Raw genomic sequence first — 11,941 nt, 5'->3', positions numbered from 1 at the left:
ACCTGAGGTGGACACTCTTGGTGCACCTCCTTGTGGGCTTTGTGCACAGTCTTGTTGTAGCTATGCCTTGGTTGCTGTAGGATCACTGGGAGGAATTGACCTCCTGGCCAATTGGCAGTGAGAATCAGCTGTGTCTGCAGTGGGAGAACTTCTGTGCTGGATCTCTAGGGCGGTGCTAATCTAGCCTTTGCCTGAGGCTATCTGGAAAATGCCTCTGTGCAGGGCTTGGGCAGGGCGGATCCCAGGTGATCAACAGGGCCAGCGGTGCGAGCAGTTATGGCTGCTCTCAGTCCCGTCCCTAGGGGCTCTGCCTCTCAGAGTCCCAGCAACCGCTGCAAACCTCGGAGAGAAAGCTGCCCTTGAGTTCCGACCAATGCCAGACAGTCCCGCTTCTCCCGTTTGAGTCTGGGTCCCCAGAGACTCCCCCGGATCCAGAGCTCAGAGTCTGAGACTCCCTCCCAATCGAAATAGACAAGCGCGCCCTTAGCCGCCAGCCTGCTCCGCATGCACTCCGCACCTTAGTATTTTACTTCCGTCCTGCGCCTCCTCTGAGTCTCGGTGTGCTTTTCTTTTTCCTCCTAGTTGTAGAGCTTCCACGCAGCCAGCCTTCCTGTGGTTCTGGATGATGTCCGTTCTGTCTTTTAGTTGTATTTTTGAAGTGGTTGTTCGAGGCAGCAAACTCCGGCGTTAACCTATGCCGCCATCTTGGTTTCTCTCTATCTGTTTTTGTGATTAATCACTATGCTTTAGTTATGTTCAATTTGTAACAATGAAAATACATCCTGCATATCAGACATTTACATTATGATTCATAACAGTAGCAAAATTACAGTTACGAAGTAGCAACAAAAATAATTTTATGATTGGGGGTCACCACAACATGAGGAACTGTATTAAAGGGTCGCGGCATTAGGAAGGTTGAGAACCACTGCCCTAGCCTAATCTTCTCTCCTTCATGCCTCCCTGCCTCCCATTCTACACCCTCTATAAGCAGCCCTGCCAGGCAGTAGATGCTAGGCCTTCTGGACCTTCGACCCATGGGTTAGATTGAAATTTGAGTGGACAACACCCTGGTTTGTTACCCAACTCCGGTGTCATCTAGTGTTTAACTCCTATTTGTCTCTGCTAAACCAGAAGCCCCTTCTCTGTAAATTAAAGCTTCATTAACTCATTTGTTCACTTCTACATGGGGAAATTGTCTCTGTAATTGTAGAAGTAGGTTTCTGTGATAAATCAGTTTCTTTGTTTTTGTCAACTGGCGCAGTAAGCCCTTTCCCCTCCGAACTAAGGTCCCTGAAATGAGTGTGAGTAACGCAGTCTTCACAGCTCTGCGCTTACATGCCTGGGGAGCTGAGGCCCACACCTCAGGACCCAGTGAAGGCAGGGCTCCAGCCGTGGCTCCCTGGCCCCAGAGCTTGTGCTCATGAGCTCTGCGCTGGGGAGTCCGGAGGGCTCGTCGCCTGCTTCGTCAAGCACTAGGTCTGTCTCGGTGGCACTCGTGTATGTTGGCACCGGACCTGAAGGCTAGGAAGACAGCAGGCGAGGGGGTAAGGGTCCATGCGATCTTCCAAAAGCAGGGCCAAAGGAGGGTGCATGCTTGGGTTTGTAGGAACCTCATTTTCAGGAATAAAAATAAATTCAAAAGAAGGGAGGGGGGAGAGGGGAGACTTAGCACACACATCAGACAGACAAACACTGAGGCCTCTGGAAGCGGGCGGGGGGGGGGGGTCGCTGAATATCAAGAAGCAGGGCTTACACATCTCGTGTGTGACAAGGACCCTTCAGAGATCTTTAAGGGAGAGCGCTGTCTGTGTGGGGACAGAGGTGAGACAGATGAGATTTGCATTCAATTCTATGAAAAAGAACCCCGAGGGCCTGGATGGATGGTGCTAGTGATCAAAGACGAGAGTGCAGGCATCAGAAAATATTCTGAGCTCTGCCCGGTGTGCTCAGTGGTTAGGGAGTTGGGCTGAGAACCAAACGGCCGTGGCTTCAATCCTGGTCAAGGGCATGTACCTGGGTTGTAGGTTCGACCCCCGGCCCTAATAGGGGTGCATGCAGGAGGCAACTGATGGATGTGTCACACATCAATGTTTCTCTCCCCCACCCCCACTCTCCCTGTCTTCCTACTCCCCCCACCCCCGCTCTCTCTAAAAACCAATGAAACAAATGTCCTCGGGTGAGGATTAACAAAAAAAGAAAATAGCTTGAAAAGGTAAGAAGCAGCTGTCTGTGTAGCCTCTTGGCAGGGCAGACCAGAGAGCCAGTTCCTCGCTCCACAAGCCATCGCTGCGCCACTTCCTGCCAGTGGTGGTGGTTTGGCCCTGGGGCCAGCACGTGAGCTGTGTCCTTGAGGAACTGGGCTGTGGGAGGATGGGGAGCACGCCCTGGTGCAGGCTCTCTATCTTCCCCTCTCTGCTGGCTTTAGCATTCAGTAGTGAAAGAGCTGATGTCTGGCTATTCCTCTGACCTCTTTGCTCACAGAACTTTCAGAAGGTTTCTCACTGGTTTTCACCTTTGTCACTGAGAAGCTCACCCTCCTCTCATTTGTGTCCAGATGATGTTCTTCGCATTTTGTGTTTCCATCCATGTGTATGCCAGTTAGTCCCCTCCCTCCCCGTTCTGCCTGAGCCCCTAAGCCCAGGTCTGACCTTGATCGCTATAGGAGACCATTCCAGTACAGAGACCTGGCCCTTCACCCAGCACTTAACAGGATGCTTCACTTTCATTATTTGAGTAGCTATTGGAATGGTACACACAGCACTAGGGCTGTTTCCTACGTAAAAGTTTTTAAAGCCTGGTCTTGCCAGGGTACAGTTCATCAGGAGCTACGTGCCAAAGAGCTTTAACCCAAAGAAAACAACCAAGCGAACAAAACCTGCTCAAGCACCAGACCCTTAAGGATGGAGCCAATAGTGCCACCAGGAGGGTCTCTCACCTTCCCTGGTGTTTGTCTGTGTTTGTCTGTGTGGGGACAGAGGTGCGACGGATGAGAGCTTTCCTGACCTCCTCTTCCTTTCCAAATCCCAGTTTATCGGGATTATGACCCTGACGGGACCATAACCCGGGTTAAAAGGGCATTTATTAATGCCAGCCAAGGAGGAAATTACTAAATACCTACTGGGTGAGAACAGGTCTGGGTCCCAGGCAGTCATAAGATACAGTTCTTATCCTCAGAGAACTCACGGTCCTAGTGACTGATGGAGACAAGTCACAGCTGAACCGGGTGCCAGGACTTACGTTAGAGTACTCAGAGTTTAGTAGAGTCTTCTGACACTTGAAGGAAGAAAGGACCAACTTCTATTTGAAGGGGGAGATTTCACAGCGATGCTAACATCTGAGACAGATGAGACAGGGCGAGTTGACCTGGATGGCAGGGAGGGAAGTGGAAGAACCCAGCATTCCAGGGGGAGGAGCAGCGGGAGCAAACGTGTGGAGCTGTGAACGGTGGGAAGTGTTAGGTGGTCCCGTGTGACTAGACTTAGAGTGTCAGGGAGGGTAGTGTGCTCGCTGGAAGATGGGCTGGAAGGCATGAAAATGAGGTGTTTGGGCTGCCCTTGAGAAAGTCGTCTTTGTAGGCTCGTGGCAGAGGGTGGCTTAGAGGCTGTGGTAGTAACACAGGCAAGAGGGCTTTGAAGGAAGCAGTGTGATTGGAAAGAAAGGGGCTGCCCTGGCCGACGCTGCAGAGGTAGGTCCCTTACCCTTAGGTCGCTGTGGAACCAGGAGTGAGGAAGCAAGGAGCTCACACCCAGGTCAGGAGAACGGGCACAGAACACAGGTCTCTGAAAGGGGAGCTGGTTGTGGGGATGAGACACTGACGGGTGCGGTGTTTGCTGGATGTCCAGTAAGTAGTTGGAGCTGTGGCTCTGGCGCCTGGAGGGGCACCAGCGCTTCTTAGCACAGAGGCAGTGCCAGTGAAGCCGTGAAAACAGATGGTATTGCAGAGTACGTGTGGGTCGCAGGTAGGAATGGAAAGAGTAGAGGAGCGATCGAAGGGTTGGGAGCAGCAGTTTGAGAGGCAGAGGAGAGGGCGGGGTGTGCACTGAGCGGGAGTCAGCGAAGCGAAGGGGAGACAGCGCCCACAGAATGGCCCTGCTCCCTATAGGGGGTCCGAGGCTCCAGGAACGCTCTCATGTGCACGTAGGTTTGAGAGCAGCACTGTCAACAGAAATGAAGACAAAGTCACGGTTCGGTGTGACCGAACGTCAGCATGTGGGTCTTCTCCTCCGTAAGGAGGCCGTGCTGGCCATGGGACTCGGGTGGGGGGGGCTGGTCCGGCTCCTTCCCATGCCAGGCCCAGCGGCCAGGGGAGCAGTCAGCGCACAGGTGGGCCTCCCGCTGCCCGGGTCCCTGCAGGACGTTTTGACAGGCGTCCCAGTGCTGGAGGGACGCGAGGTCTGCTGACCTGTTGGCTCTGTCTCCTCAGAGTCTGTCAGAGGGAGCTGCATGGAAGGAAGCTCTCCAGGACCAGCCATGGAGCTGCCAGATCATAATGGGCTTGGGTACCCGGCACGCCCCCCGGGTGGCGAGCACCACAGGCCCCGGACGCTGCAGAGACACCACACGATCCAGAACAGCGACGATGCCTATGTATGTTGGTCCCCAACTGCTGAAAGCATAACATAGTCCTATGGGCACACCCCCACTCCCGCTTCGCTTCCTCCCAGAGGCCATCTCTGCACCAGGAAAGCTGGTCTCTGAATCACCCCAACAGCCAGGCCTTAATCCAGCAGAATCTGCATTCCAACTTCCTGCTGCAGAACCAGTAGCTGCCCTCTGTTCCCTGGTTTTGGTTATTAAACTTCTCCCCACACAGTCTAAACTCAAGCCCAGCAGATGAGCCCCAAGGCTCCTGGCTGGCTTGCTGGCAGCCACAAACTCGCTCCTCCAGGCACCCCTGGCTCAGCGAGGCTGGGCTCTCCCAGGCAGTGCATGGCAGCATGTAGTGCAGGAGCAACTTCCCTGCAGCCAGGCCTGGTCAGATGTGGTTAAAATGAAGTTACACCGTAGTTCCTCCGTCACTGCAGTCACCTTGGGTGCTTGGTAGCCCTGTGGCTGGTGTGGGTGTTGGACAGCGTAAGGGGACATCTGCCTCCGTGCTGTTGGGCAGTGCTGTCCTGAATCAGACTCGGTGGTGGTGGTGATGGTGATAGGTCGAAACCTGGTTTGGGAAGCCATGTAGGTGTGGGGGTCCTGCCCTCCCACAACCCCCTCCCCAGGGTGGCTGCTGCAACCTCCCCCCATTGGCACTCAGAAGGCAGGGTCTGGGGTGCTGCCGGTGGGGGGGGGGGGGGGGGTGGCTCTCTGAGGGCCACTGTGTGTGGCGTCCTTACCCCTTTTGCTGTCGCTCCTGCAGGTGCAGCTGGACGACTTGCCTGGGATGAGCCTCGTGGCTGGGAAAGCGCTGAGTTCTGCCCGCATGTCCGATGCCGTCCTCAGCCAGGTCTCGCTCACGGGGAGCCAGCAGCTCCCGGACCGGGAGGATGAGGGTAAGGAGCCTGGCACGTGTGGTGCCGTCTGCCCAGTGACTGCTCCCCTCTTCTGCACGGAGTTCCTGGGACCCAGAGGGCTCTGGACACGACACCCTTCCCACTCCCCATGCCCCACGCCCCATGCCTACTCCCGAGCGTGAGTGGATAGAGGAGCGCATCTCCTGGCTGCATGCAGGTGCCACACCCCCTTTCCGATGCTGTCAGGACGCTCCTCCCACAGCTGCTTCTCTGGTTCTGATTGCGGCGCTGTGTGTGGATGGAATGTGCCTGCCTCTCCTTGGAAGCAGCCAGGGGGCATCATAGAAGGTGAGAGGCCTGGAGTGGACGGGCCTGCGGTCAATCCTGACTCATCTTCACGGGCTGCCTTGCCCGCTGCATCCCGAGGCAGAGACACTATGCAGTGGACCCTCTGCGCTCGGAGCGCCCAGTGACCAGTGTCTGTGGCACCAGGGTCTCGCCTGACAGAGAAGGCTCTCGCGGAAGGAGCAGTGCTCTGCCTCCCCCCACATGGCAGTGGCAGCGGGGACAGGGCTCCACGGGAACAGGCCAGGCCAGGACAGGAGGCTGCAGACGCTGAGCACACCGCGGGCTGCTGGGAGCTGGGGTTCAGGCTGCGAGTCAGGCCGCAGTGCTCAGACCTCTCTTCCTCCTCCTCTCCTTCTCTCCTGCCCCCCCACCCCCCCCAGAGCCCTGCAAATCTCACATGTTCTTTCTGGTCCTCAGAATGTGGGGAGAGGTCAGGCCATGAGCACCTGGACCTGACTGACGGCCAGCATTTGAGCTCTTGCTACCCGTCCACGTGTATAACAGACATCCTGCTCAGCTACAAGCACCCCGAGGTCTCCTTCAGCGTGGAGCAGGCCGGCGTGTAACGGGACCCACGGTGCGTATGGCCAGCCCCATCTGGTCAGGAGACGCTTGTACAAGCTCCACACGCCTGCTCCCTCCTGGCCTTCCAGCGCCCTGCTCTGCCTTGAGCACGGTGCTAGTCCTTCTGCGGTGTGGGTAGGGGCAGACAGGGGCGATGCGGCCAGGGCTCCCTGTTTAATGAGGGGAGAGACATGTGTGTTGGAATTGTAGGGGCTGGAGCAGCTCCACAGAGACCAGGAGCGAGCGAGCTTTGAAGGATGGGCGCACCTTGGGCCAGAGTAATAAGGAGGTGGTCCTTGAACTCAGTCCTGGAAGGTGAAGCCCAGCAAGAAAACACATCCAGCCACAGGTTTAAGGCCGCACCGCAAGGCAGGACATTCTGGACGGGGAAGTCGGTCAGAGACCCCTGGTGAAGGCTGAACTGGCGGGCTGGTCATGCCTCACCGAGCACGGCAGGCAGTGTGGGCTCTTTGGAAATTGATAGAAAAGACTTGATGGCTGTTTGGCCGTCTGGCAAATCCCCATGAGAGCCTCGATATGGCAGACCCCTGAGAAGCCCAAGCTAAAGGGAACCAGTCCCAGTTTTACTGGTCTTGGCCGTTAACCAGTGTCGTGGCTGGGCCGCACCGTGGTTCTGACTGTGACGGCAAGACGGCCTCCAGCAGTAACCTCCAGGAGACTGATCAGATGCGGGTTTATTGCTTGAAGACCTGGAAATGCCCTTGGCTCAGGGGATAGAGCGCTAGCCTGAGGACTGAAGGGTCCCGGTTCAATTCCAGTCAAAGGCATGTATCTCAGTTGTAGGCTTGATCCCCAGCCCTGGTTGGGGTGCATGCGGGAGGCCCCAATCGATGTGTCTCTCTCACATCCATGTTTCTCTCTATCTGCCTCTCCCCCTCCCTTCCACTCTCTCTAAAAATCAATTGAAAAATATCCTCAGGTGAGGATTAAAAATAATAAAAATAAAGACTGGCAATGACAGGGCACACCTGGGGCCACACCCCAAGGGGTTGGGGGGAGAGAGAGAGGAAACAGGCCTGGGGCTCTGCTTTAATTGGGTCCAGCATAGGCCCTGAAGGGTCGCTGACTCCTCTTCATTGGTGAATTTAAAACACACAAGAGCAGGAAGAGAAGACAGACCAGGAGCTCAAGTGGCCTTACTCAGCCCACCCAGATCTCTGAAACAAAGGGCTGGGAGGGCGTGGCTGCCAGCAGCCCTCCAGGCGTCTGGAGGTGGTGCCCGCAGCTGGAGCTTGTCAGGTGCTTGCATTACGCAAGGACAAAGTCATGCTTTCTAGGTGCACCGGTTAATTATGCGGATTTTTTTCAATAGATGGAGTTACACATATGTTGATATATATGTGATTTGATATGTACGCTATTTTGTTGGATTGACAGCAAGCTTCAAAACTTCATATGTCAAATTTGCTGAAGGTGTTAACATCATAGATAGTTTTACACTTAAAAATGTTGAATTTCATGCCCCCCCCCCAAAAAAAAAGAGCATTTGCGGGAAGTTTTAATTCATTACTTTATTTGGAGGAAAAAGTTATCATATACTTCGGGAAGCTTATGGTGAACATGTTCCATCTCAAGATACTTGTGAACACTGGTTTAAAACACTCGAAAAGTGGATTTATTTTGAGAATCCCAAATGCACAAAATCATGGGTTGATCCAGGTCAACCATCAACATCGACTGCAAGGCCAAATCGCTTCGGAAAGAAGACACTGCTCTGCTGCGTTGAGTAGGATCAGGAAGGTGTGGGGTATTATGAGCTTCCAGGTGAAACCATTAATACTGATCGCTACTGACAACAAATAATCAATGTGAACCACGCTTTGATCATGTAATGACCAGAATGGGCCAGAAGACACCACAAAGTAATTTTGCTTCATGATGACGCACCATCACACACTCCAAAACCAGTTAAAGACACGTTAAAAGATCTTGCTTGGGAAGTATTAACCACCCGCCGTATTCACCAGACCTTGCTCCTTCAGATGACCATTTGTTCCGATCGATGGCACACGCCCTTTCTGAGCGGCACTTCAAAATGTGCGAAGTGGAAAATTGGGTCTCTGAATGGTTTGCTCAAAACAAGAAAAGTTTTATTGGGACGGTATCCACAAATTACCTGAAAGATGGGGAAATGTGTAGCTAGTGATGGACATTACTTTGAATAAATAAAGCACTTTCAATGTTTCTCTTGAAATTATCATGTTTTCTTTGCTTACAAAATCCTCCATTCTTAACCGGCACACCAAGTACGCTAAAGTTGAATTTTTTGAAAAGTTCTCAAGTGAACATTGGGTCTGTCCACACTGATGCCCTGCGTCTGCTCTATTGCAGGTCCACGTGCAGCTCGGGATAGAGGGAGAGAGTGAGACTAACACAACAGCATCCAGCAGCATCGCGCCTGCCCTCTCCCCCCCAGAGCGCTTGCTCCTTCCTCCGTCGGCTCTGCCATGTGCTGCTCCTGTGGGCTCCGAGGGCCTTTTGCCATGTTTGCTTGTATGACCCACTCACCCAGGAAATAAACAGGAAATCACGTTCACACCTTTTGTGAAAGTGTATCTGGTGGATTTCAGTTGGTGGTTTGGTTTGGCTTTGGTTTGGGGTTTTCGTTTGGAGGTGATTTTCTTTTTTTCTTTTTTTTTTTACTTTTGCTTCTCTTTCTCTTTTTTATTTTTGAAAGAGAAGAGCAAAGAAAGGACAGAGCCTAGGGGACCTAGAGCCCCCCCAGCCTCCCCTCCCAGCGCCCTCCAGGGCTCTGCATGGCTCTGTGCGGAGCAGCACTGAAGGGCACCACCTCTGGAATCTCAGTGGCCGGAGAAGGGAGAGCAAAAGCAGCAGCCCCAGGCTTGGCACCTGGGGAGACGGTTCCTGCTGGATCCACCGCACACCAGGCCACGCTGGCATCAGAATGTCAGCGCGAGGCCGGGAGGGCCTGGCGCTGAGGGACGCGGGGTCCGTGTGAGCCTCTTCGGTGCGTGACTCAGTTCCCCTCAGTTCCCCTCTTGGAAGGTTGGTGCCTTCCCATCCTGCTGCCTCCGCCCATGGGCTGAAACTCCACCTCGGCCCCTGTGCTTGTGTCAGCTGTGCTCGCGCTGTAAAAAGGTTTGCTGCCACACACACTCCCTTCAGCCTCTGTCACAGGCAGGACCAGAAGCTGTGCGGCCCTGCCTCTCTGACCTGCTCCTTCACTGGGCATCCTCACCCCCCACCTTCATTCTTGACCATGTAGGAATTGTTTTGGTAAATGTGGATATTGTTATTATCATTAGTAAATAAAAACAAAAGGAACTTTTCTTTAAAAGATAAATGTTTAACAGATTCTGTTCTGTTTGAATTGGGCCTTGTACCTTTTGCTCACAGGATTTCCGTTAGCCGCCGTCATGAGCAGCTCTCCCTGCGTGGGACTGTCCTGTGAGGACGCACCGGCAGAGCTGTTGTTTGTGTCACTACCTTCCCTCCTCGCTGTTAGAAACCAAAGTCTCGGGTGCTGGCTGGGCTGATCCTCACAGCAAGAAAGAGATGTTTAATGTTCGGACTCTTAGTCCTTTCTTTCTGGAAAAGGAGAGTAGGGTCCCCAGTCCCCTCCTAGTCTTTCATCCTGAATTTGCACAGAAGAAAGCGGGTGCCCGGCATGGCCATCCAGGGTTCCGACAGGATCCGTGCCGCTGGTCCTCACTGGCCCTGCCGCTCCCTCCCAGCCCTCCCTCCTGGACTCCGCAGTGCCAGCGCCTTTCTCGGAATGGGTCCCGTGTCCCCCTGGTCCCGCCAGCCCTCCACCTACCACCAGAAGGAGGCCACCAGGAGGCCCCAACAGCTACTGTTTGATTCCTGGGCTCCTTGAACTCCAGCCCCGACGGCCCACCTGTCCTGTTTGCGAGCTGGATGGACCGAGAGCAGACCCGCCCTCCAGGTGGAAGCCAGGGAGCCTGTCAATCGTGCCATCTTGCGAACTATTGCTTTGTATTGTAGTAACCAATACGCGAGTATATGTTGAACGTATATTAATATAGTTTCTTAATTCTGTTCTTGGAAAATGTCAGAAGTATTTTTTTCTTTCCCATTTATGTTGAACTAAAAAAGGATTTAAAAAATCTCCAGACCCAAGTTGCAGTAAGACCTTTAGCCCCTTTTTTGTGGGCACTTACAACTGAGTAACTTAATTGGATAGTAGGGGATTGTGAAAATAAAAACAGATTACCATCTCATGTTGACATGTTGTTTGCCTTGCTGAAGCACACAGCCCCGCTCCGCACTGCCCTGCGCCAGCGTAGCCTCTGCCCCTCTGAGGGAGCTTGGATTTGCGGAATCGGGTGGGAAACAGTCCTTAGAGGCACTTTTGAAGGAATAGCCGAAGGCCCTCAAAAGCCCGGGGAGTCCAGGCCAGGCCATTATGACGTGACCCAGTCAGCCCAGTGCTGGGGCAGCACAGGGACTCTTCCTGCCACCCCCTTCCACGCCTGGACTCCCAGGAGCAGGACAGCTCCCAGCAAGGCCCGCCTGGCTGATGGCCTGTGAAGAAATTACCGAGGCGGGAAGTATTGACTGGGTTGTAGGAAGAAGAGTGAGAGGAGGGAACTTACAAAGGCGTTGGAGTCCCTGGCAGGTTAGGAAGTCGCAGTGGGACCGTCTCCTCGAGAGGGGTCTTCCTGGAAGGCCGGAGCCTAGCCACACCCCCACGGGAAGCCGTGCAGGTGTCTGAAACCAGGGACTTCTCAGGTGCCTTCCAGCATCTCACAAACTATTACATCCTCATCCAAGGACATGGTTCTTTTATTGATTTTAGAGAGAGAGAAGAGAAAGGGAGAGAAAGAAACATCCATGTGAGAGAGAAACATCAGCTGCTTCCCGTAGATGCCCGGACCCAGGATCAAACCCACAACCTGGACACGGGCCCTGACTGGGAATCCAACCTGCAACCTTTCGGTGCACAGGACGATGCTCCAACGACGGAGCCACACCGGCCAGGGCTTGTCACCACCTTTTGAGTCAGCCCTCCCTCCTGCTGGTCCCAGATGAAGTCTGTCACCCCCTGTCCCGGCGGGAGGACGCAGCAGGGCGCCAGAGAATCTTGCATTTGGCTGGTTACAATGCCCTCCCCTGGGGTCTAAATTGAGGCTCTATCACCAAAAGCTGCAACAAAACTGCCAAATAGGAACTATTGGCAGGGGCGCTCCTCTCCCCTGCTCAGGCCCCATCCTGACGCACCGCATGCTCTCAGGTTAGCCGTTCAGAGAAGGGTTCGTGACCCAGGCTGAGTGCTCGGAGTTTCTCGAGTCCCCTCCCAAGGCCGGTTCCTTCAGATGACGCTTTGTCATCCTGTGACCCTTCTGTCAGTGCGCCAATGTCATCCAGTGAGCAAATGTTTGCCGAGTGTCTGCTACATGCCAGGCCTAGCAGGGGACAGAGTCCTCCCAGCATAGACTGACCAGTATAACGTTGGGACATATATTGTGAAATGAGCAAAATCCACTCCTGGAGTCGGCTAACAGCAGCACCCCCACATGAGTCAGGGGATCCAGGGCCAGCCACGGGGGACCCACTTCCGAAGCAGTCCCTCTAAG

At 54.1% G+C, this 11,941-nt stretch overlaps 1 protein-coding gene across 2 annotated transcripts in view; it reads left to right on the top strand.

The window, feature by feature from the left end:
- The window catches only part of SIK3 (SIK family kinase 3), a 148,940-nt gene extending 138,355 nt beyond the window's left edge, over nucleotides 1-10,585 (top strand). For both annotated transcript variants that reach the window (XM_006761549.2, XM_006761550.2), the window contains 4 exons: nucleotides 4,427-4,590; nucleotides 5,357-5,489; nucleotides 6,216-6,375; nucleotides 8,715-10,585. In XM_006761549.2, coding sequence (XP_006761612.2) covers nucleotides 4,427-4,590; nucleotides 5,357-5,489; nucleotides 6,216-6,364 — 446 coding nt within the window. In that variant the 3' untranslated portion in view covers nucleotides 6,365-6,375; nucleotides 8,715-10,585. The remainder of the gene's footprint in view (nucleotides 1-4,426; nucleotides 4,591-5,356; nucleotides 5,490-6,215; nucleotides 6,376-8,714) is intronic.
- The last annotated feature ends 1,356 nt before the right edge of the window (nucleotides 10,586-11,941 follow it).

The sequence above is a fragment of the Myotis davidii genome, unplaced genomic scaffold (assembly GCF_000327345.1).
Source record: "Myotis davidii unplaced genomic scaffold, ASM32734v1 scaffold97, whole genome shotgun sequence".
NCBI classification, from domain to species: domain Eukaryota; kingdom Metazoa; phylum Chordata; class Mammalia; order Chiroptera; family Vespertilionidae; genus Myotis; species Myotis davidii.
This window is presented reverse-complemented; position numbering and strand designations above follow the sequence as displayed.